Source organism: Thamnophis elegans, chromosome Z (genome assembly GCF_009769535.1).
Source record: "Thamnophis elegans isolate rThaEle1 chromosome Z, rThaEle1.pri, whole genome shotgun sequence".
NCBI classification, from domain to species: domain Eukaryota; kingdom Metazoa; phylum Chordata; class Lepidosauria; order Squamata; family Colubridae; genus Thamnophis; species Thamnophis elegans.
This window is the reverse complement of record NC_045558.1, coordinates 121,129,792-121,153,062: the sequence shown is the minus strand read 5'-3', so window position 1 is coordinate 121,153,062 and position 23,271 is coordinate 121,129,792. Positions and strand designations below refer to the sequence as shown.

The 23,271-nt window shown below is 46.0% G+C and overlaps 1 protein-coding gene across 6 annotated transcripts; it reads left to right on the top strand.

The window, feature by feature from the left end:
- Positions 1 to 1,266: 1,266 nt before the first annotated feature.
- On the top strand, positions 1,267 to 22,109 carry CCDC106 (coiled-coil domain containing 106). Of its 6 annotated transcripts, none has more exons than XM_032235445.1 (8): positions 1,267 to 1,379; positions 4,547 to 4,665; positions 5,875 to 5,983; positions 7,038 to 7,160; positions 8,243 to 8,410; positions 12,636 to 12,803; positions 13,475 to 13,675; positions 21,040 to 22,109. In XM_032235445.1, the coding sequence occupies exons 1-8, from the start codon at positions 1,343 to 1,345 to the stop codon at positions 21,450 to 21,452; spliced, it is 1,338 nt and encodes a 445-aa protein (XP_032091336.1). In that variant the 5' UTR covers positions 1,267 to 1,342; the 3' UTR covers positions 21,453 to 22,109. The 6 variants fall into 6 exon arrangements, with proteins under 6 accessions (XP_032091336.1, XP_032091341.1, XP_032091339.1 ...); XM_032235446.1 differs by lacking the exon at positions 1,267 to 1,379 and adding an exon at positions 4,274 to 4,290; XM_032235448.1 differs by lacking the exon at positions 8,243 to 8,410 and having other exon boundaries at positions 1,270 to 1,379.
- The last annotated feature ends 1,162 nt before the right edge of the window (positions 22,110 to 23,271 follow it).

Below are 23,271 nucleotides of genomic sequence, written 5' to 3'. Positions count from 1 at the left end.
CTGTTTCTTCTTCAGTAATTAAATTACCTGTATAGCCACCATAAGGGCAAAAACCTTTAAGGCAGCTTGATTAGTTAGCTTCCTACACAGAAGAGAACCACATATTTCTAAATGGATACAAACAGTTTTGCCTCCCTCCCCATTCAGCCTTCAGTCTTTTACGATAATGGCCCCCAACTTTTTGGGCACCAGGGATCAGTTCCGTGAAGAGGTTTTTCCATGGACCGGAGGGGGTGTGGTTCTCCATGCTGCCTGCATCCTGCGGATGGGGCTTTGCACATGGCTCCTGGACACTGCAACCTTCATAAATATGAGTCAGTTGCCAAGCATCCAAATTTCGTTGACATGACCATGAGAAGCTGCAAAAGTCATAAGTATGAAAAATTATTGTAAGAGCACTTTTTTTTTAGTTTTAGTTATAACTTTGAGCGTCACTGAATGAATGGTTGTTAGTCAAAGACCGACTAAATAGAAAAATAGACTAGACCCTTGATACTTAGCTAAGACATCTTGTTACTGAAATCAAGGAAGGTAACATGTTTATCTGAAGCAGTGGTTAGAGGCATCTGGACAAGGCTCCAGAGATGAGCAAAGTTTATCATTAGCATAACAAAAATCCATATCCAGGATAGTCGATTGATGTGATAACGAATAAGATTTACTACCGTCAATTATGGGTTTCATGTGATGGATTTGCTGTGTGAGAATATGTAACCAATCAGCAACTCTCTCTTGTTTTCTGTGGTAAATTGTATAAAAATAACTTGGCCTGGTTTCTAGTGCACTGCTTGGGTGTGTAACCTAAAGACATCCTCCTCTGCTTGAGGACCCAGATTGTTGGGGGCAATATGCTGACTCTCTGTAAACCGCTTAGAGAGGCCTGAAAGGCCTATGAAGCGGTATATAAGTCTACTGCTATTGCTATTGCTATTGCTTCTCTACAGAAATAGAAGTTTTGCCTTTCCTTGATTCTCTGAGGAAATAGGCATCTCCACACTGGGTTCCATACTTAGCCAGCCTTCTGGTCTCCTCTGCCTTTCTTGATTTCTGACAAGCTGGATGTTTAAGTGGAAAATACAGTGCTGAAGGTGAGATGAGATCTTAATGGCTTATTCCCACATGCCGGGAGTCACTTGTGGAGGTATCCGAACCGGGCGATGGATCTTTGCCACCGTCGTAGAGATGCTTGGGTTTCTCGCTTAGGTTTAATTTACACACAACAAACACCACCCCCAACTTTCCCAGCTTAAGGCCGTTTTGCTCCTCCTCGGCTCCTCCTCTTCACGCCGCACTTTACAGGAGCGACCCAGCGCCGCTCGCCTACCCGAAGCTCCGGCTTGGGATGGTCAGCTGTGGATGCGGGCACCCGGGCGAGGAAGGTAAAAAGTTCAGGCGGCTGGGGGTTGGCGGGAGCGGGGCTGCAGGTCGGCCCGTTGCCAAATCGCCGGGTCGGTTTCCCTCGACGCTTTTCCGCATCATCTCCGCTTCGAAGAAGCGGTGCGGGCTTCCCTCGAGACCAGTTCGGCGAACACCCCAACCTGTCGCGCTCCGAGCGCCTGGGCGCACCGGCGGGAGCGCGCGGTGGTCCTTTGGCATCTCCAAAGTCCTGGCACGTCAGCTCCGAGATGTGAAGGAGTGGGGGTTGAGAAAAGAAGGGAGGGCTTCTTCATCGCAGGGCAACAGCCGGGGCCATTTTGGAGTAGTGGTAATGGACTCTGGATTTTCTTTGCCAAAGGCCTGATTTTAATGGAGAGAGGGGGAATGGGAGGGTTGCTATGGATTCGCCCGTTCAGGGCACTTGATTGGCATCTCATGCTGTACCAAGAGTTTGCTGGTATGGGGGGGATGCAGAGTCAGAGGAGGGTGCTGTAAGGAAGGGTGGGTTTGATGCTAAGCGTGGGGCATAAATTAATGTGTTGAAGAAGAGGCTGGACTAATTGGGTGTACCTTATAGATTTCTCACAGGTGTGCCCCAAGTCCCCTTGGTAGATCCCAGATACTGCTGAAAAATAACTTTCTGACTCCAGTCTGATTCGCTAGCACTTGCAAAACTGCCTCACCTCCTGACATTGCTTGCTTTTGACTTTTAAATTGACATCAGCCAGATTCTGAAGATTAAACTCAAATACTTTGGCCATCTAATGAGAAAGAAAGTCTCACTGGAGAAGAGCCTAATGCTGGAAAAGATTGAGAGCAAAAGAAGAAGGGGACAACAGAGAATGAGGTGGCTGGATGGAGTCACCGAAGCAGTCCAGCGTGAGCTTAAATGGACTTCAGAGGATGGTGAAGGACAGGAAGGCCTGGAGGAACATTGTCCATGGGATCGCGATGGGCGGACACGACTTCACAACTAACAACAAAAATGCATGTGCAGTGGGGAAAGGGGTAGCTTGGAAAAAGTTAACATAAAATCTACTAATTTGGTTTATTCAGAGGCTTTTTATGCTATTAGTTTTTATGTATATAAAGCAATACAAAGCAGTATTACAATGCTTATAGAAAAAGAACTAATGATGTATTTTGATTGTGTTCATTAATTTGAAAGTTACTACAGCTAACTTGAATTACGAGCACAATTGGGACCAGGATTTCTATTGCTAAGCAAGCCAGTTGTTAAGTGACTCACACCCAATTCTACAACCTTATTTTTTTGCCATAATTGTTAAGCAAATCACTCCTATTGCTGTGAAGCAGTCAGTAAGCAAATCCAGCTTCTTCATTGACTTTGCTTATCAGAAGCCAGTTGGAAAGATTGCAAGTGGTGATCAATAACTGGTGGATACTGCAACCATCATAAATACATATTGATTGCCCAGTACCTAAATTTTGATCCTGTGACCGTGGGCAAAGAAGAGGAAGGGTGTGGGTGTAAGATACTGATGAGTGACAAGTTATTTGATGAGAAGAAAGACAGTTGATCAGTTAATTATTAATTGGTTTGGATTAATAATTAATTATTAATAAATTTATTAATTATTAATCAATAAATTATTATTAATAATAATTTCAGCGACATTATGATATCCTAGGCCCCTGGGTGGGGCTTGACTAGTAATCAATGCCAAATCCAGCGAAACTGGCCACTGTGATACAATACTGGGAAAAATAAAAGATAAAGTGGACAGTGAACAAACTTGGTTATGGTTAACAACAGGTACATTAAAGAAAGAAACAGAGTCACTAATCCTGGCTGCGCAAGAACAAGCTATCCGCACAAATGCCATTAAGGCCAAAATCAAAAAATCCTCTGATGATGCCAAATGCAGACTTTGCAAAGAAGCTGATGAAACTGTTGATCACATACTCAGCTGCTGTAAAAAAATCACGCAGACTGATTATAAATTGCGGCACAATTCAGTAGCACAAATGATCCATTGGAATTTGTGCAAAAATTATAATATTAAAACAGCAACAAACTGGTGGGAACATCAGCCTGAAAAAGTCACCGAAAATCAGATGGTCAAGATCATGTGGGATTTCCATATACAAATGGACAAAATACTGGCGCATAATACACTAGATATCACATTGGTTGAGAAAAATAAGGTCACAATCGTAGACATCGCAATACCAGGTGATAGCAGGGTCACCGAGAAGGAACGTGAAAAAAATCACAAAATACCTGGACTTAAAAATCGAAATTCAACGACTATGGCACAAACCAGCAGTGGCAATTCCAGTGGTAATTAGCACACTGGGTGCTATTCCAAAAGCACTGGAATTACATTTAAAACAGTTAAAAATTGACAAAATCACCATCAGTCAAATGCAAAAAGCCGCACTGCTTGGAAATTACGAAATTACAAAAATACGTTACGACGTCCTAGGCCCCTGGGCGGGGCCCGACTAGTAACCAATGCCAAATCTGGCGAAACAACTGGCCGCTGTGATACAATTGTATAATAATAGTAATATAAAAATAATAAAGGTGGCAGACAAGCAAACTTTTCTACAGTACTATTAGATGTTTCCATGTGGTCCCTACAAATCAAACCCTTTACAGGAAATCCTCATTTAATGACCACCTTATTTAAATACCGTTCATTGTTATGATGGTGATGAAAAAGTAACTTTGCAACCAGTCCTTACATTTATAATTTTCTGGAGCGAAATGCATACAGAAAGTTGAAGTAAAATCATAAAATCATGTTGTTTCATTTTGCAGTCACCTCACAATGATCAAATTGCTGGTCCTATTGAATTATCTTTTCTGCAAGAAAATTGGTTTCACAGCCCTAAGCAAGGAGCTGTATGAAAAATATTAGATCTCCAACTATTACACCGACTGAGGTAGAGATTTTGTTATACTCTATTTGCACAGTGAGGCAATGGACAATGAGGAGGCCCTAAAAGAGATCTCCACTGAGCATAAAACTCCCAAGCTGACTTTGAGCTAGCAGGGGTGAGTTGCTGGGGGTTTGCAGGAGTTTGGGAGAACCGCTAGCTAAGATCTGTGCCATTCGGAGAACCCCAAAATCCTACTCCTGGCTGGCCCTGCCCACCCCGTCCCTCCCAGGAGTCCTCACAAGGCCCATTTTGGATGCAGGTAAGCGCAGGGCATGCGTGGAGGCTCGGGGAGAGCGAAAAATGGGCCTACCAAAGTTTTTGAAGTTTCCCACATCCAGAAGGCCGCTGGAGCCATTTTCACCATCCTGGAGGCACCAGGTAAGTCTCTGGAGGCCGGAGAGGGCAAAAACGCCCATCTACCGCCATGGTGCAGAAGGCCAACTGGGCCATGCCCATCATGGCCACACCTACCCAGCAACCAGGCAGAGAACCCCTTGCTAAAATTTTTGAAGCCCAACCCTGGTTAGTAGTTAGATTCCTCTATCATCTTCAAAGCAGAATGAAGCATACCATGAGAACATGATGTGCAAAGGTGACCATTGTGTAAACTCTCCTACACAGTGGTGTACTGAAATGGAAATTGTGTATATGTGAACAGTGCTTACTGCTTTGAGATCAATGAAGGAATGGTGTAAAAAACAAAAGCAGAAATATTGTAAAGGGTTTTTGGGGAGGAGGGAGGGGAGAGGCCTGCTTTGTTTGTTTGTTATTTATCAAATTTATATTTTTATTTATTTGTATCCTGATTTTATTATATTTATAAATAACTCATAGTGGTGAACATATCTAAAATACAGTACCTTCCACCTCTTATTTTTCCCACAACAACAACCACTACGTGAGGTGGTTTTGCTAAGAGAGAGTGACCTTTCCAAAAGTCACTCGGCTGGCTTTTTTTTTTTTTTTTTGGCAAAGGCAGGACTAGAACTCACTGTCTCCTGGTGTTGCCCAAAGTCACCCAGAAAACTAAATCTCTGCAGATGATGTTGGGCTGGCCTCCATTTAATGGACTCAGCAGCATGTGAATTGGTTAGGATTGATGGGAACTGTATAATCTAACAACAAATGGAAAACCACAGATTTTCCAGTCTGGATTTAAGTAACTCCACTAGTTGCGGGAATTAGGGAATGCAGATCCTGTTAGGGAATTACAACAGTTTCTCTGTTCAGAAGGAAGCATAGGCCTCTTTGTTTCAGTTCTACCATTGCTGTTATTTCTACGAAAGTTCTACCACTTCTATTTTTAGGTCTATGCATTTTCCCTTCCCATCTATGCAGTTCTGATCTTTAAAAATGTCAGACCAACAGTTGCGAAAAGTAACCATTTGGGACAGTGTGCCACCATGGATTTAGGATTTCCTGAAAGCGACTCCTTGATGGCTGGGGAATTTTGTTGAAGGGAGACCTTCAGACTCCTTGACTTGGGCTTGACTTGGAATGAAAATCTAGACCAGAGGTTGCTAAGAATAGAGAAAGGAGGGATGTATGATTCATAGCCCTAGTTATAGCTTCCATTCCGTCCTTTAGGTTGGAAATACTCATCTCACTCGGGGAGAGAGGAGGACGATGAATGAAAGTAATCACCGCCAGCAAGCAGGTGTAGGTAGGGATCACTGCGGAGTTGGAGCAAAGCAAGGTGTGTATATTGGCTGGCGGATTGTGCTGGGATTGAGGCAAAGTCCTCATAATCATGGAGTAGTAATGGAGACAGACGCATGTTAGCTAGCTTTGCATTTTACTAAAATCAAGATGAAAATCTGCTTCCAACTCACTGCTCTTATGCTGCACTAAATCAAATCCAGATAGGCCCATTTCTGGCTTCTGCATATGCTGATTAGATACCTATGGAGCTCCTAGTAAGAAAATTGATTGCGTTTCTTCATCACAATGAGCCATGATTTGCTTAATAATCATTACGGTAAACTGCAGATGGCTGGATTCTCATCCCCTGCCTAACCCACAAGCTATCATTCACAAGCTACACGTAAAATCACCCCTTCTGGCTTGGAAAAGAGGCATTATGACTTAGCATAATAAAGGAAACCAGTCCTAAGTGGTTTTTTTTTAAAGAAATGGGCATCTGTTGAGGAACCCATGTCATATATCTTGCAAGGATTATCAAAAGATTTCTGATCAGGAGGATATTTCTAAATTTAACGATTTTAGAAATAGCATCTGTATAGTGAAAATTCTTTCCTTTTGTGGTAGAATCTCAGATCATCATCATGCTGTAGAGCTAAAAACGTAGGAGTGATAAAGTATCACCACTTCTATACAGTTTCCTCATAATTTACCCAACATGTCCCATAAACATGAATTGTTATTACATAGTTGCATTTATTTTCTTGCCAGTGGAACTGTCTTTCATTTAGCTGCTTGTGAAAGCCTTTAACCAAAAATATTTTTGTTCGCCTCTGCTTAGGACTTCATGAACTATTCATGGGTTCAAACAAAATTGTGCTGAAATTTAACCCCCGGGCTAAGCCATAATATTATTTGCTTGGCTTGAGGGTTATGGGAACCTATTATTAAGATGTGTATGCTGTTGCCTGAAATATTATGTAAATGAAGTCCCATGTGATATATTGAGTAAACTGTAGTTGAACAAGCCATGGTTTAGCATGTTGAACCTTGTGTATTCCTTGTGTATTTCTTACATGTCTTCCCCACCCCATTATTTATGTTTACAGTGAAAGAGAATAAAGAAACTTGTGAACTAGCCTTACGTTTGGACGAGCCATGCCAAATGGAGTCCCAGACGCAAACGCAGCAAGAGTTATACTATGGTCTGAGCACCCTAGAAAATTTTGATGGTAAGAAACAATGTCACCTTCCCCTTATAAGCAAATAAACATCCTTTATCTTTCTCCTGGACCACGTAGGCAGAAGACCTCGAGCAGGGGTGGGAATCAGCTGGTTCAGGCAAGCCGGATGTTGATTTTGTATTCGGTTTGCGGAACCGGTTGTTGCAAGAATCGTCTGACCCCGGCCCTCCAGGAGTCTCCACGCGGCCCATTCAGCATGAGAGATAAGTGCAGGGCCCAAGTGGAAGCTCTGGGAGGGAGAAAAACGGGCCTCTTGGAAATCCGGAAATGGGCCCATTTCCGGTTTCCTGAACCCAGGGAGGCCTTTTTCACCCTCCTGGAGGCTTAGGGAAATCCTCCGGAGCCTGGGAAGGGTGAAAACACCCTCCCCATGGTGCAGGAGGAGGAGTAGGCTATGCCCACCATGGCCACACCTATCCAGTTGCTAACATTTTTCAATTCACCCCCCTTTCAAGGCAATCCATTTCAGTCACTGGGAACTGAAAAGTGCCCTTCTGTTTCCTCCCTGATTATGGCAAGTCTGGAAAATTGCTAAGAAAAATTACACTATCACCATCAGGAAACTGCAGTAGAAAAGGGTACTTGGGGTATCTTGGGTCCAAGGCTGTGTAGCCAGGATAAGTCTTTCTCCAGAAAGTGCTATGGGGGGTGGTGGTGAGTGAAGGCACAAAGGTAGCACTTATTTAGATGCAATTAGAAGTGTTTTTTTTTTGTGAGACCGAATCCAAACACAGATAGTAACAATGCTCTGTTTAGTGACCATACAAAGTTATTACAAAACTGAAAAAATAACTTTGCGACTGGTCCTCGCACTTATGACTGTTGTACACTGTTCCCTCTAAGGTGCGCGGCCGCGCGGCCGCGCACATAGCAAGTAAACATTGCGCAGCAGTTTCCCACTGCCGCGCAGTCGTTTGCTGGATACGGACTGCAGTGCTTCAGATCTTTCAACAAAGCCTTTCCCCACCCTGCGCTGGGGGACGCGCTTGTGTGCAAGCCGGCGCCCCAAACAGAGCTGGCTCCAGTCATCTCCTCCCTGCCGTTTCTTCCCTTTTTATGCCCTGTCTCAGATGTGCGGGTGCGAATGCTGTGGACTCGCCCACTTAGACGTCGAGGTTGCTGCATGCTTAGCTGCGGCCGTATCTCCTCTTGTTTTTTCCCCTCCCTCTTACATGCCCCCTTGGTGCAGCGGGCTAACGCCGGCGAAAGGAGTGGGGTGGACTACATGGCACAATTAGGTAAATTATAAACCACAGATTTTAATCCTATTTAATTTTTAATGGTATCAAATTTAGCTATAAACTGGCTTTTCCCTGGGCCTGCTAAATTCTGGTCCCTGGTGATACAATGAGTTAAATGCATTCTGGCCTGGATTTCCTATTGTGCAATTTGTGTCATGGACTTAATCATTTTAAATTCCATAAAATGCCAGTACACATCCTTTCTGCCAAGAGATCAGAAAAAACAATGCTCGAATCTTCTGATATTTAAATGATTTATAATGTTGTTTAGATATATAATTTGGATTACATTTGAAAGCTATGCATTGATTAAATACTACGGAATACAATCCTGCGGCAGTTCTTCTTTCTTTTTTGGTTTTAGAAAAGGATAATTCCCTTTTTAGCCAGGCTTTTTGAATTAGATTAACACCAGTTTTTAAGTAGATTTCAATTTTAAAAAAATCTGTTAGCTGCTTTGAATACGTTGAAGATGAAAAGATGGGGTACAAAACTTAAATAATAAAAAATTGTACATTCATTTTGAAAAATAAATGCAATACTTTATTAATTTCATATCTTTATTTAAAATAGTTTTGGCATGGCATATGATTTTATTGACTCAGTTGGAAATGATGTGGATGTTGTATCTGATTCTGAGATATATATATTCTTAAGTAACATAACATAGCATATAGTCCAAACTTGCTAGACTATTTAATTGATCTTACTACTTTAAAGGGGGAGAGTTTCATGATAAATTATTTTATTACATTTATGTTGCATTTATATATTATATTTATTACATTTATATTCCAAATTATATATTTGTATTGTTATTTTAGTGTTTATTGTCAATTTTGATAGATATTATATTGATATATCAATACTGATTTTAATCATACTAAATAACAATTACTGCTATTATTTATCAGCATTAAATATTTACAGTTTTTAATATTGAGTTAGTCATATTTTAGAATAATAGGATTATCTTTTAATAGGATAATTGGCAAAATCTAATTCAAATGTGATGGGTTGCATTCCAAAGGAATGTGAGAGGACAGGTTTGTTTTTTTTAGAGTTTTATTTGGCATTTATAGGCCGCCCTTTTCCCTGAGGGGACTCAGGGCGGCTTACAACTCGTGGGAGGGAGTGCAAGACAAAACATAAAATTGTGAATAAAATAAAATAAAACAGTAAAACACAACATTCATTCAGCATTTGGGCGGGGCGGATTGGGATCTTATCCCCAGGCCTGACGGGATAGCCAGATCTTAAGGGCTGTGCGGAAGGTCTGGACGGTGGTGAGGGTACGAATCTCCACGGGGAGATCGTTCCAAAGGGTCGGAGTTGCTACTGAGAAGGCTCTCCTCCGCGTAGTCGCCAGTCGGCACTGACTGGCGGATGGAATTCGGAGGAGGCCCAATCTGTGCGATCTGATGGGACGGAGGGAGGTAATCGGCAGAAGGCGGTCTCTCAAGTATTCAGACCCACTACCATGGAGGGCTTTATAGGTGGTAAGTAGCACCTTGAAGCGCACCCGGAGATCAACAGGTAGCCAGCGTAGCTCGCGGAGGATAGGTGTTATGTGGGCGAACCGCGGTGCGCCCACAATCACTCGCGCGGCCGCATTCTGGACTAGCTGAAGTCGCCGGATGCTCTTCAAGGGCAGCCCCATGTAGAGCACATTACAGTATTCCAGCCTAGAGATCACAAGGGCTCGAGTGACTGTTGTGAGGGCCTCCCGATTCAGGTAGGGCCGCAACTGGCGCACCAGGCGAACCTGGGCAAATGCCCCCCTGGTCACAGCTGACAAATGATGGTCGAAAGTCAGCTGTGGGTCCAGGAGGACTCCCAAGTTGCGAACCCTGTCTGAGGGGTGTAAAATTTGACCCCCCCCAGCCTGAGTGATGGAACATTGGCCAAATTATTGGGAGGGAAACACAACAGCCACTCGGTCTTGTCTGGGTTGAGCACCAGTTTGTTGGCTCTCATCCAGTTCTTAACGGCCTCAAGACCCCAGTTCATCACGTCCACCGCTTCATTGAGTTGGCACGGGGCGGACAGATACAACTGTGTGTCGTCCGCGTATTGATGGTATTTTATCCCGTGCCTCTGAATGATCTCGCCCAGCAGTTTCATGTATATGTTAAATAGTAGGGGGGATAAGACCGAGCCCTGCGGCACCCCATAAGTTAGGGGCCTCGGGGACGATCTCTGCCCCCCAACCAACACCGACTGCGACCTGTCCGAGAGGTAGGAGGAGAACCACTGCAGAACAGTGCCGCCCACCCCCACCTCCCACAGTCGTCGCAGAAGGATACCATGGTCGATGGTATCGAAAGCCGCTGAGAGGTCAAGGAGAACCAGGATGGACGCATGGCCTCCATCCCTGGCTCTCCAGAGATCATCGGTCAATGCGACCAAAGCGGTTTCTGTGCTGTAACCAGGTCTGAAGCCGGACTGGAAGGGGTCAAGGTAACTAGCTTCCTCCAAGGACCGTTGAAGCTGGAAGGCCACCACCTTCTCAACAACCTTCCCAACAAAGGGGAGGTTGGAGACTGGACGGTAGTTGTTAAGAACGGCTGGATCCAAGGATGGTTTCTTCAGGAGGGGTCTCACCACCGCCGCTTTAAGTGCGGCGGGGAAGTGCCCCTCCCGGAGGGAGGCAGTAACGACCGCCTGGATCCAGCCTCGTGTCACCTCACTGCTGTTGGCAACCAGCCAGGAGGGACACAGGTCCAGTATGCAGGTGGAGGCACTCACAGCTCGTATGGCCTTGTCTACATCCCCTGAGGCAACATCCTGGAACTCAGCCCAGAGATGGTCTGCCAAGTTATCCCCCTGTGTCTCGGCTGGATCTGCAAAGGTGGAGTCCAAGTCCGACCGAAACCGAGCAACCTTGTCCGCCAAGAACTGGACATACTCCTCAGCCTTACCCTGTAGGGGGTCCCCCGCATCCCTCCTATTTAGGTTGCCTGCAAAATGCCAGGACCCCGGCTGTTGGTGCCATGTCTCCCTCTAGCCAGTCTAACAATGTAAAAGCTGAGCAGAGAGCCTTTTTTCCCCAGTGTGAGCTGAAAAGTATAGTGTTTGAGTGGCACATTTTCATGCCTGGCATTCATCAGGCTGAAACCTTGCTCGCAATTGGCGCTTGACGCTTGGAATGTTGCGCAAATGTCCAACAGACGTGACAGCAGTTCAAACTGTTGCTCTTTTGGGTGCTCAGGCATGAAACTGTGCAGCTCAAACACTGTACTTTTCCGCTCACACTGAAAAAAAATTAGAGGGAACATTGCTGTTGTAGTGTCTTCATGGTTGCGTAGTTGAGATTCATATGCTAAATTGCAACGGGTGGGCTTTTATGATCATGGCGGCATCCTGTAGATGATCATGGCGGCATCTTACTTAACGATCTGCGATAGTTTGCTTAGTGGCCTTAGCAAAAATGAGATTGTAAATCTGTCATGGTCATGTAATGCCTTGCTTAATGACTGCATTGCTTAGTGATGGTTGTTAACAAAAGGCTAGTTGTTACGTTGCTGTTAACCAAGGACTAGTTATGCATAGGCCTAATGGATTCCTATAAACCTGGGGAATAGGGAGGGAGTGTTGTCTTACATAATCCTTGCAGTTGCAAGAGACTGTAGTTTCCTAACAGAGCACGTGGTTTCTAAGTAGAAATTTGCACAAGAGACTAAGCTGCAGTGTGGTTGGCTACTTTGTGGTTCAATGTATTAAGCAAACACTGCTCTTATCTGATATTTTACAAAGGGTTTTTTTTACCAGGAATTGTCAGAGAATCTGCAGACTGCCTATGTTAATTCTGTATTTCATTATCTCGTGGAAAAGTAGCTTTGAATCATTATCTCATTAATAAATGAACCAGTAGCATGTTTTTGACTCTCTGTTTAAGTGAAGTCTCTGTAGTTTTAGGACGTGTGTGAAGAACACACCACATTTTTTATCAGATATATGCAGAAATATTGAATATTCGACAGGGTTCACAAACTTTAACCACCCCCGTATTATATCCAAACAAATCAACCACATCACGGCTAAACCTGGTGGCCTGATTCACAGTGCATTCTAAGAGAATGATTGGATATCCCAACAAGACACCGGACTAGGGACTGCCAAACTGTTTCAACCTAACCTAGAGGTTTGCACAAACCCAGTTCAGCATGTTGTATGACTGGAGCCCCATGTTATGCCTCTTGTTGTGTCTTGGATGTTTCAGAGAGGCCAGCTCCTTCATTGACTCTGGTGACCAATATGAAGACCCAGTTACATATGGCATTGGAAAGGAACTCTTGGCTGCAGAAAAGAATTGAAGATCTGGAAGAAGAACGAGATTTCTTGCGCTGCCAGCTAGACAAATTCATCTCTTCAGCCCGCCTGGATGCTGGTAAATGTTCTGGAGGCTAGTGGAGTGGTTTCGCTGGATTAGTGGAAAAGACTTTATTGGAAAGAATAATCTTGAAATAAAGTGAGGGGTGGAAGATGAGTGCCAAGACACTTTGGCTCTTAAGAGAAAGGGGGGGGGACAATTTAGGATAGGGATTGACCATTGAAGTAGACATGAGACTGGCTGGGGAATTCTAGGTGTTCAGGCTGGGGAATTCTAGGTGTTCACACCAGAGGTGGGTTGCAAATCCCGGCACTATGGGTTTGCTTGCATGCGTGCGACGCTTCTGCCCATGCACAGAAGCGTCCGGGCAGGTAGGTCGAGCCTCCCACCACTGCCACTACCAGTTTGCCCGAACAGGTAGCAACCCACTTCTGGTCCACACATCTTCAAGCAACCAAGGTTGAGAAAGACTGCTCTAGATAATGGGGATCGTGTGCATTGTAGTCCAATCAGGAGCCATTCTGATTGGGGTTGATAGACGCTGAATCTAGCTGCGCAGGAAGAACCATAGTCTGATTATTATCCTTATTAAAATAAAAGTGTGATGTGTGGTATCACACTTTTGTGATTTGGAGGAAATTGAGCCGGGTAACCCAGGTGAATGCTCTTGAGTATCCCATCTCCCTGGCCAGGTGTGATTCACTTAGCCTTTCTCTCTTCCAACCTAGATGATCATTGCTGCAACAAACAACTGCCCCGAAGATCCGAAATATTGGAGAGCCGAAATGGGAACATGACGGATGATGACAGCATGAGCTCCTGGATGGCCACCAGCCCAGAAGAAGGAGGTTCTGTGGAACACAAGAAACTCAAAGCAGGGTTTAACCACCGACGCTTTGCCAAGCCTAAAATCCGGGAGAGGCAGAGAGGTAAGTACTGAGGCTTCAAAGGTTTGGCATCAAAGGTTTTAGCATTGTCTCTCAACCTTATCAATTTTAAGATGCATGTATATGAACTCACAGAATCCCCCAGCCAGCATAGAAAGACTGAGCAACACTAAGTTATAGTATTGCTGTTAGTGTTATTCTACTATACAGATAGTCCTCAACTTACAACCATTCATTTAGAGACCGTTTGAAATGATGACATGACCAGTCCTCATACTTATGACCATCATAGCATGTAGCATCTCCGAAGTGAGGCATGGGAGGAGTCACAAATGGGTATTAACACAGCCCTTTTGCCCTGGAGACTGAGGTAAATCTTGAGGCCACACCTCCGTTCCTCCTCTGACCTCCCAGATTAACCTCAGTCTCCAGCCCAGAAGGAGTGTTTTCCTGACTCTCCCTCACTTTGAAGACTTCTAAGTTTTTTTTCCCCCAAGTTATTTTTAGGTTTCTTTACCTTTGGATTGCTTCACCTTTCCTCATCTGTGCTCAGCGCCGCTAGCATCTAAAGCCTCACCGCTTGCTAGCACGAGCCCCAAGTGGCCAGACGGCCGCGTAAAAGGGCAGGAAGCCTCCGCGCCATGAAGTCCGCATGAGATGGCTGCACGCCTTCCAGGAGACCTCTGCAAGGCATTGGAGGACCGAGGAACCAGCAAGGATCATCTTCCAACATTCCCGAGCTTCGGAGGAGATCAGGCTGCAGGTTGGCGGTTGCCATCTTAGCATCTCCGCTATCTTGGAGCATGTGAGAGAGCGCGTGACAGGCTTACCTTCTATGGACGCCGAGAGTGCTCAGAAGACACCGCCAAAGCTGGAAGAGGCTACAGGGGCCTGAACACTGCCAGCAATCCGGGGAGGGCCCAGAGTCGGTGGTAGGCCGACATTCGGCCGCGGATCGGCAGCAGAGATCGGAAGAATATGGAGCCTTTGAAGAGGCAACGCGCACAGCGAACCGAGGCCGGCAAGGAGACAGGAAGTGGTGAACAGTGTAATTGTGAGTACTATGGCGGAGGCGGCAAGGAGCGGGGGTGCCGGGCCTAGGTCTCCAGGGGACTCAGACCCAGGCGAGGGGACCTCTAGGGGAGTTCCCCCAGTCACCAGAGGGAGTTCCCCTGCCAAGAGAAGCACCCCCAAAACCACTAGGAAGGAGCTCTAGTAAAGAGGCTCCGGTAACCAGGGCCTCTAAGAGAAGGTTCAGGGCCACTATTAGCCCATCTCCTTCCAGATCTCGCTCCCCCCGCAGCTTCCTACTCTGGAAGAGGCCTGGGTTGAATCCCCAGGTTCCCCAAGGGGCTCGGGCAGAGGGCACAGCTCCATATCGCCCCCCTATCGCCTGCCCATTCTTCAGAGGCAAGGGGAGACCCCTTTGGGCGCAGGGCACCCAGCCCTGCCAGGCGCCAGCTGGCACCTCAATCACCAGACTCAAGGGAGTTCTTACAACCCCCAGAGCTGCACCCATCCCTCCCAGAGCTTCCTGATAGCTTCCAGGAGGTCTTAGCCAGGGCCATAGCGCAGGGGATTGCTTCTGGGATGAAGCACCAGTCCCAGGGTTCCAGAACAAAGTCTTCCCGGGATCACCCCAGGGGTCATCAGGATCGTCCCAGATCTTCTGCTCCCAGAGAATCCAGGTCACCCTCCCCCTTCACTGCCAGTGAGGCCTCGAAGCTAGAGGAAGGGGAGTTGAAGGAGGTGGGGTTTTCAGAGGATGAGGAAGCCCAGGCCCCTGAGGTGCCCAATATTACCAGGTTGTTCCCCCCTCCTTGTTTAGCTCCTTACTGTGTAAGGCCAGAGCCACGGCAGACCTGGACACTCCCCTAGAGCCCAGTCCTGCGACTGCCACCCCCAGCACGAGCGGGGGGAACAAGAGGGGGCCCTTTCACAGACCCCAGGTGGAGAAGGAGGAGATTCCTACTCCAGAGATGTTTTTAGAGGTCCTTAAATCACAATAAATTAAGCCAGGGTCCTTTCCCAACCCAGGGGGCAATGAACATAGATTTTATAACCTCAATGCTACCTTCGCCCAAGCTCTACAGGTACCTCCAGTGGACACTCCAGTCACTAGCCTGGCTTCATCTTCTGTGGTGGTGACTGGAGACATATCTAACTGTCTCAAGGCAGAGGACAAGAGAGCAGAGATGGCGTAAGTCCTTTCAGATAATAACCTGGGCTATTAGGGCGGCCGCGACTGCCTCCTTTTTTAACAGGTCCACAGTGCTATGGTTGGAACAGCTAAGAGACAGGACCCTGGCCACAGACGTACGACTGTTGCAGGACATCTCCAAGGTGCAGGCAGCCACCCAGTTTTCGGCGGACACCACACTGGACGCGGTAAAGTATTCCTCGAGAGCTTTGTCATCCTCTGTCGCATCCAGGCGCCTACTGTGGCTGCGCCACTGGCAGGCAGAATCCCGCGCAAAGTGGCACCTGGCAGGAGCAGACTACACCGGGGATAAACTGTTCGGTTCTTCGCTGGACCCCATTCTGGTGGAGGACAAGAATAAGCATAAGGTCTTCCCGGCCACGACCAGACGGTCAGAACACTGACAGGCTCCTTATCCTAGGAGAGCATAGTACCGCCCACCTGAGTCGGACTTCCAGAATCAGAGGTACCCTGCACCCAGGTTTCCCAGACAGTGGGATAGGCAGTTCCTAGCCATGCAGGATCTGGGCCTCACCATCGACACTCTAAAGTCCCTGGCGTTCTCAATCAACCTTGAGAAGAGCCATCTAGTCCCCTCTACCAGGCTCCAACACCTAGGGACCATCATAAATTTGATGTCTGGCAAGGTCTTCCTCTCCCGGGAGAGTAGGGACAGCATTGTTCAGCTGATTCAGGAGATCCGTAAGTTACGCTCTGTCCCTGTAGTTCTTCTTTCCAGGCTCCTCGGGAAATTCATTTCTTGCATAGGGATCATGCCTTGGGCCCGTCTCCACGCCAGGGAGCTCCAGTGGTTCCTGCTTCCACACCAGAGAGCCGGGACGAGCGACGCCAGCTTCAAGGTTCGAGTGTTGCCCCAGGTGCTTCTCTCGCTCCATTGGTGGATGACCCCAGCTCTAAACAAGGGGTCACTCTTTAGGGAGCCAGCGAGGAAGGTGCTCACAACAAATGCAAGCTTGTTCAGCTGGGGAGCGCACCTGGAATCCCAGATGGCCCAGGGCCACTGGACTCCAACAGATCTGTGCAACAACATCAACTGGCTGGAACTCAGAGCCATCCATCTGGCTCTACGCCACTTCAAGACTACAATGACCGATCACCACGTCCTGGTCTTAACAGACAACGTGGCAGCCAAGGCCCTGCGCAACGAGGCCCTCCGGTTGGGTAACTGGGTGGAAAGGAACCTCCGATCGATCAGAGCGGAACACATCTCCGGGATAGAGAACCAACAGGCGGACTGGCTCAGCAGGGAGACAGTCGACAACGGAAAGTGGCAACTCCATCCCACTGTCTTCCAACAGATCTGCAAGAGGTTCGGACGTCCGGCAATGGATCTCTTCACAACTCCAGCGAACGCCCAGCTGCCAAGCTTCATATCAAGGTTCCTGTCCAGAGGCACCATAGACACAGATGAGCTTTGCTGCAGATGGCTGACCGGTCTCCTCTACGCCTTTCCTCCCCTTCCCCTCATCCCCGGATTTCTGAGGAAGTTAGTGACAGAGAGAGCAGAGATGGTTCTAGTGGCTCCCTTCTGGCCATGTCATCCTTGGCTAGCAGACCTGGTGGGTCTGTCCTCAGCTCTCCATTGGAGGATCCCACAAGGGGAGGTGTCCCTGCACCAGAGGTTTCTGAAGCATCCGGACCCAGAGTGGCTCCATCTGACCATCTGGCGATTGAGCGGGAACAACTAAGAGGGGGCCATTTCTCCACGAAGGTCATTAGGACTATTGAGGCGTCCAGGAGGCATTCAACCACACATATCTATAACGCCTCCTGAGTCGCCTTCGCGGATTGGTGCCGAGCAAGGGACATCGACCCAGCTTCGGCATCCATGCCCCAGGTTTCGGACTTTCTGCAGGAAGATCTGGAAAAAGGTCTGTCCCCCAGCACCCTTAGGAGACAAGTCTCTGCCCTTTCCACGGTCCTGGGTGAGGTGGACGCTCCGCCTTTATCCCAGCACCCAGTCCTTAGGCGTTTCCTCAAAGGAGCGGCAAATCTGAAACCCCCTGTGGTCCATCGATTCCCGACCTGGGACCTGCCCACGGTCCTCCAGTCCCTGACGGAGGCAACTTTTGAACCCTTGAAGGAGGTTTCTCTCCAATTACTGACCCTCAAGGTAGTTTTCCTGGTTGCCATCACCTCAGCCAGGAGGGTATCCGAGCTTAACGCTCTTTCCAGCAGCGGTTATCCTAAATAACCGGGTTGTCCTCAGACTGGATCCTGCGTTCATGCCCAAGATCAACTCTCCCACAGGGCATTAGAGATAGTTCTGCCAGACTTCTGTCCACAGCCCTCCAGGGATAGAGAAAGATCCTGGCATCGGCTGGATGTCAGAAGAACCCTACGCATTTACCTGAAGCGCACGGCGCCCTTTAGGCACTCAGAGGCCCTCTTCGTCTCCTTTCAGACGTCCACCCGGGGAGCCAAGGTCTTCCTGGCCACCATTAGCAGGTGGATCAGAGCGGCCATCTCCAAGGCCTACGAGGCACGCGGACTGCAGGTCCCAGAGGGCATTACCGCACACTCCACCAGACGTGCTGCCACCTCAGCGGCCTGGGCCACTCAGGCTCCCATCGAGGAGATCTGCAAGGCTGCTGCCTGGTCCTCTCCCTCGCCTTTCATCAGACACTACCGGCTAGACACATACGCCTCCGCAGAGGTAGGCTTCGGGAGGAGGGTTCTTCAGGGAGTCCTGGACTCTTGGGGGGCTCAGGCCCATTGATTCCCTCCCAAGGACATCTAGCTTTGGTATGTCCCATTTGTGACTCCTCCCATGCCTCACTTCGGAGACTGTCAGTTGGTCTTACCTGAACTGCATGTCTTGAAGATGGCGTGGGAGTAGTCACTTCCCCCCTCCCCCGTTAGGGCACCCCGCGCTATGGACCTAAGTTAGTTCAGTGGTCAGTCAGGGACCAGACAGGAAGGATGTGTGTGTGTTTTCTCTGTCCCTTCCTTTCCAGGTGCTCTGCAACGACCCATTGGTTAATCTGGGAGGTCAGAGGAGGAACGGAGGTGTGGCCTCAAGATTTACCTCAGTCTCCAGGGCAAAAGGGCTGTGTTAATACCCATTTGTGACTCCTCCCATGCCATCTTCAAGACATGCAGTTCAGATAAGACCAACTGACAATCTCCATTGTCACATGATCAAAATTAAGGCTCTGGGCAACTGGCACGTATTTACAACGGCTGCAGTGACCAGGGGTCATGTCAGTACCTTCCCAGGCACTTCTGACAAGCAAAGTCAAGGGGGGGGGGAGCTGGATTCGCTTAACGACTGTGTGATTCACTTAACAACCACAGTGGTTCGCTTAGCAACCATGGCGAAAAAGGTCATAAAATCAGGTGTGAAGCACTTAACAATCACCTTTCTTAGCAACAGAAACGCTAGTCCCAATTGTGGTTGTAACATGAGGATTACTTGTATAATAAAATAATAATTGTCAAGTATGTAGCATTTCCAATTTGATCCAAAAAAAACCTACTTGGAACTAGAAGGGCAAGTAAACTCTTTTATTTACCCATCTGGGCTGGATTTTTTAATTTTTTAAAATGTGTTTGTTTTAGTATATCCTACAATCAAAATAAATGAATTATTTTCTCTACTGGTAACCCCTTAGCATTCTCTCCGTACAATCTATTTTTAAAAAGTGGATGTTTAACTAGTCTCACTAAATAAAATTACTTTCATTTTCAATTTCATCAAAAGTGGGTCTTCTTCCTAATAGAAAATTAATTCCTTAACAGTTTTCACTCATTATGCTCTTGTTATTTTTTTTTAAGTAAGAAGTAAATGGTCAAAAGGCATCCAGAGATGTTTATATAAGGCAAGTAGAAGATAAAATAGTATTGCCATCATAATCTAAAAAAATCTAGCACAAAAGGTACAGGAAGAAGAAAAATAAAAAAAAATTGAAATTAGATTTAAATGTAATACATTTAAATCTAAGGTACAACAGGCTGTATCTTAACAGAACACACATCCCAAGAGGTTTTAGGGGTGTTTTACCACCCCCCCTCCAGTATTTGTCTCCAGAGATTAAATCCTCTGTGTACCAAATTTGGTTGAAATTGCTGGAGGTGTTTCAGAGTTATGCTGGAACAAACACTCTCTCTAGATAGATAGATAGATAGATAGATAGATAGATAGATAGATAGATAGATAGATAGATAGATAGATAGATAGATAGATGGATGATAGATGATAGATAGATAGATAGATAGATAGATAGATAGATAGATAGATAGATAGATAGATATAGATCTTTTTTATTTTGAGGAAAGAAAGGAAGAAGTAGAAAGGAGATTCTAGAGTGAAAAATAAGGATCTCTACAGCAGGGGTGTCAAACTTGGGTCATCACAGCATCATCACATGACATATCAGGACTTTCCCCCCCTTTGCTAACGGTGTGTGGGTGTGGCCAGCGCACCACGCATCTGGCCCTTGGGCTGCTAGTTTGACAGCCCTGCTCTACAGTATTGCAAGGATAGACAGCCGAGCATCTCAGACATTTTACATTCTTCTCAACCAGCCTCAACCAGTACGGGCCGTGCCAGGTATTGTGGAAGCTTTCGTTAAAATGTTTGTAAGAGATATCTTGTTAAGATGTATAGAAACAGGGAATTTTTATTTAGTTTATTCAAATCTTCTCCTATCAAAGCCTCAAGTCTTGGTAAACAGATATAATCTATTCTCTTCTCTCCCTCCCTTCCTCATCTTGCCCTTCCCTTCCCTCTTTCTTTGACCCATCCCTAAACTGCTCACCATCTTATTTCCTACTATTTCTGATCTTGAAAATTGTGATATATGCTTCCTGCTTGACTTTTCTTTCCTTCTTTTTGCAACCTATCCTCCGTCCCTATCTTTTGTCTTTTCATATCTGTTGATGTTTTCAACTACAAATGTATATATTAACCTGATGCCTGATTTATTTTCTGCCCTTTGCTTTGCCTGTGCTGCTGATGTATATGGCCTATTATAACCCTTCCACATCATGTCCTTATCTGCCTTCTCCATCCTAACTTGTTGCTTTCTTGCCTTAATTTTTCATTTCTTTCATCTTGGCTTTCATGATGTCTGGTGTTCATGGGGCGCTGCTGTTCTCTTTCTGCATTTTGCTGTTCAATTACACTGCTGTTTGTCTCCATCCTCCATGGTATTGGCCACCTGAATTTAAACTTGCCATACAGTCAAGGATGTGGATGGAGTCCTCTGCCGCTATAAGAAGATCCTGTGCACTTTCCAGAAGATGCAAAGCATGAGTCGGGCCTTTGAACATCATCGGGTGGATCGTAACACTGTGGCCTTGACCACCCCCATAGCAGAGCTCCTTATTGTTGCTCCTGAAAAATTGGCTGAAGTGGGTGAGTTTGACCCATCTAAGGAACGTCTGCTTGAATATTCCCGACGATGTTTCATGGCGCTAGATGATGAGACACTCAAAAAAGTCCAGGCCCTCAAGAAAAGCAAGCTTCTACTGCCCATCACTTACCGCTTCAAGACGAAAATGGACTCTCCTGGCTTAGTTGCTGGCAACTCTGTCCCTTCTCCTGCTGTGCCACCCAAGCAACTTCTGCCAATCGCTGAATGCTACAAGCGATGAATCTTCTCCTGGAGCAACATAAGTACTGCTGGAACCTATGTTGCCAGTCCTTTGAGCTCTCTTTCTCTGTACATCCTGCCCCCTCCGACCCCATCCATTATCCCTATTAAAATAAAAGTGTGATGTGTGGTATCACACCTTTGTGATTTGGAGGAAATTGAGCCGGGTAACCCAGGTGAGTGCTCTTGAGTATCCCATCTCCCTGGCCAGGTGTGATTCACTTGGCCTTTCTCTCTTCCAACCTAGATGATCATTGCTGCAACAAACAACTGCCCTGAAGATGCGAAATATTGGAGAGCCAAATTCTCACCAAACTCTCACAGGGTTTCCTTGAGTTTTCTACCCTGATGCCCAACAATCTCCCAACTTTTCCTAGGTTTAAATACTGAATGAATCCACTGTTTCACAGGTAGGGCCATTGTATCTTTACAAAAAGGGTCTGGAAGTGGTTTCCTAGGATTATTATTTGACTATAGATCTGCCCATCTATGCTTCCATCTTTAAAGGCTTTCCCACAGCTGCGGGATTGTTTTCATTCTCCCTCCTGAGAGTTTGGCTAGAGGAAAAACAATGACAAAGGAGCTAACAACCATGATGTGTCCCATCCCACAATCAATAACATCATGGATAGATTGATTGGTTGTAATTGTTGCACAGGTAACTTGAAACAGCTAACATGTTAGCATTAGCACTTAGACTTATATACCACTTCACAGTGCTTTACGGCCTTCTCTAAGCGGTTTACAGAGTCAACATATTGCCCCCAACAATCCGGGTCCTCATTTTACCCACCTTGGAAGGATGGAAGGCTGAGTCAACCTTGAACCTTGGTGAGGTTCGAACTGCCAAACTGCAGGCAGCCAGCAGGCAACAGAAGTAGCCTGCAGTACTGCGTTCTAACCACTGCGCCACTGTGGCTCTGTTGGTTTATTAACTGATGGTAATTATAGCCTTGCACATAAAATATAAAGCCACACATTTTTTAAATTAAAAAAAATAAACCGCAAAATGTCATTTGCGGTATGTCAAATAAATGATATAACAAGATGGTAAAAGTTTGCAAAAATATCTCTCTCAGAAGCAGTACGTCCCCAACTTTGCTAGTTAGGATGATTTGGCCTTTCCTTAAGGGAAACCACCTAATAATTTATAGTAGGTTAAATGACAGTAACCTAAGAGAGTGCCTCAGTGAGAGCCAAATCACTATGACCAATAGAAGTTATTCATTTCTAAGCTGGAAGAGGGAAGATAAAGTTGCATAACGCACTTCTGTAGTTTTACCTCTCCTTCCTTGAAAACCTTTTCTGTGTTTCCTGAGCTGTTAGCAGGTGCTACTGGTACTGCACCAATTCCCTTTTTTGCTGCTGTTGTGGTTACATTTATTCCATTTTCTCTACAGTGTTACTATGATTGGAAGAATTGCAGAATTGAGCTGCCTCTGCTTTCCTATTGTCTCCCCAAAATATTCATACCCTGTGCCCTACCACATTTTTTTTACCACATTTAGTTTTGGAAGGTATTGCCTAAACCTTTTCCCTAGCTATTGTCCTACTCCAAGCTCACAACTGGATTTTTCTGCTGGCAATTTTATACTATTTTTTGCCTCTCTCAGTATGTTAGTGAGAAAGTTGAATGCAAGGACTTGAATTATATGTTGCATTCCTTGAGGCCGCTTCCTTTTTATTCAGTATAATTAGAAAACTGTTCTCACTGTGCCTGTAATTTCTTTCTCTCCAATGTTTTTTCTGTGTTAAAAAAAAGAAATTAAAAAGAAAATATTAAACATTTTATTGAAACACAATTTAAATTAAAGAGAACA

Coding starts and splice junctions, on each gene's coding strand:
- CCDC106 (XM_032235445.1), top strand. CDS start 1,343: ATGGTCAGCTGTGGATGCGGGCACCCGGGCGAGGAAG. Junction 1,380..4,546: donor CGGGCACCCGGGCGAGGAAG/GTAAAAAGTTCA, acceptor TTTTGGATGCAG/GTAAGCGCAGGGCATGCGTG. Junction 5,984..7,037: donor CGGAGTTGGAGCAAAGCAAG/GTGTGTATATTG, acceptor TTATGTTTACAG/TGAAAGAGAATAAAGAAACT.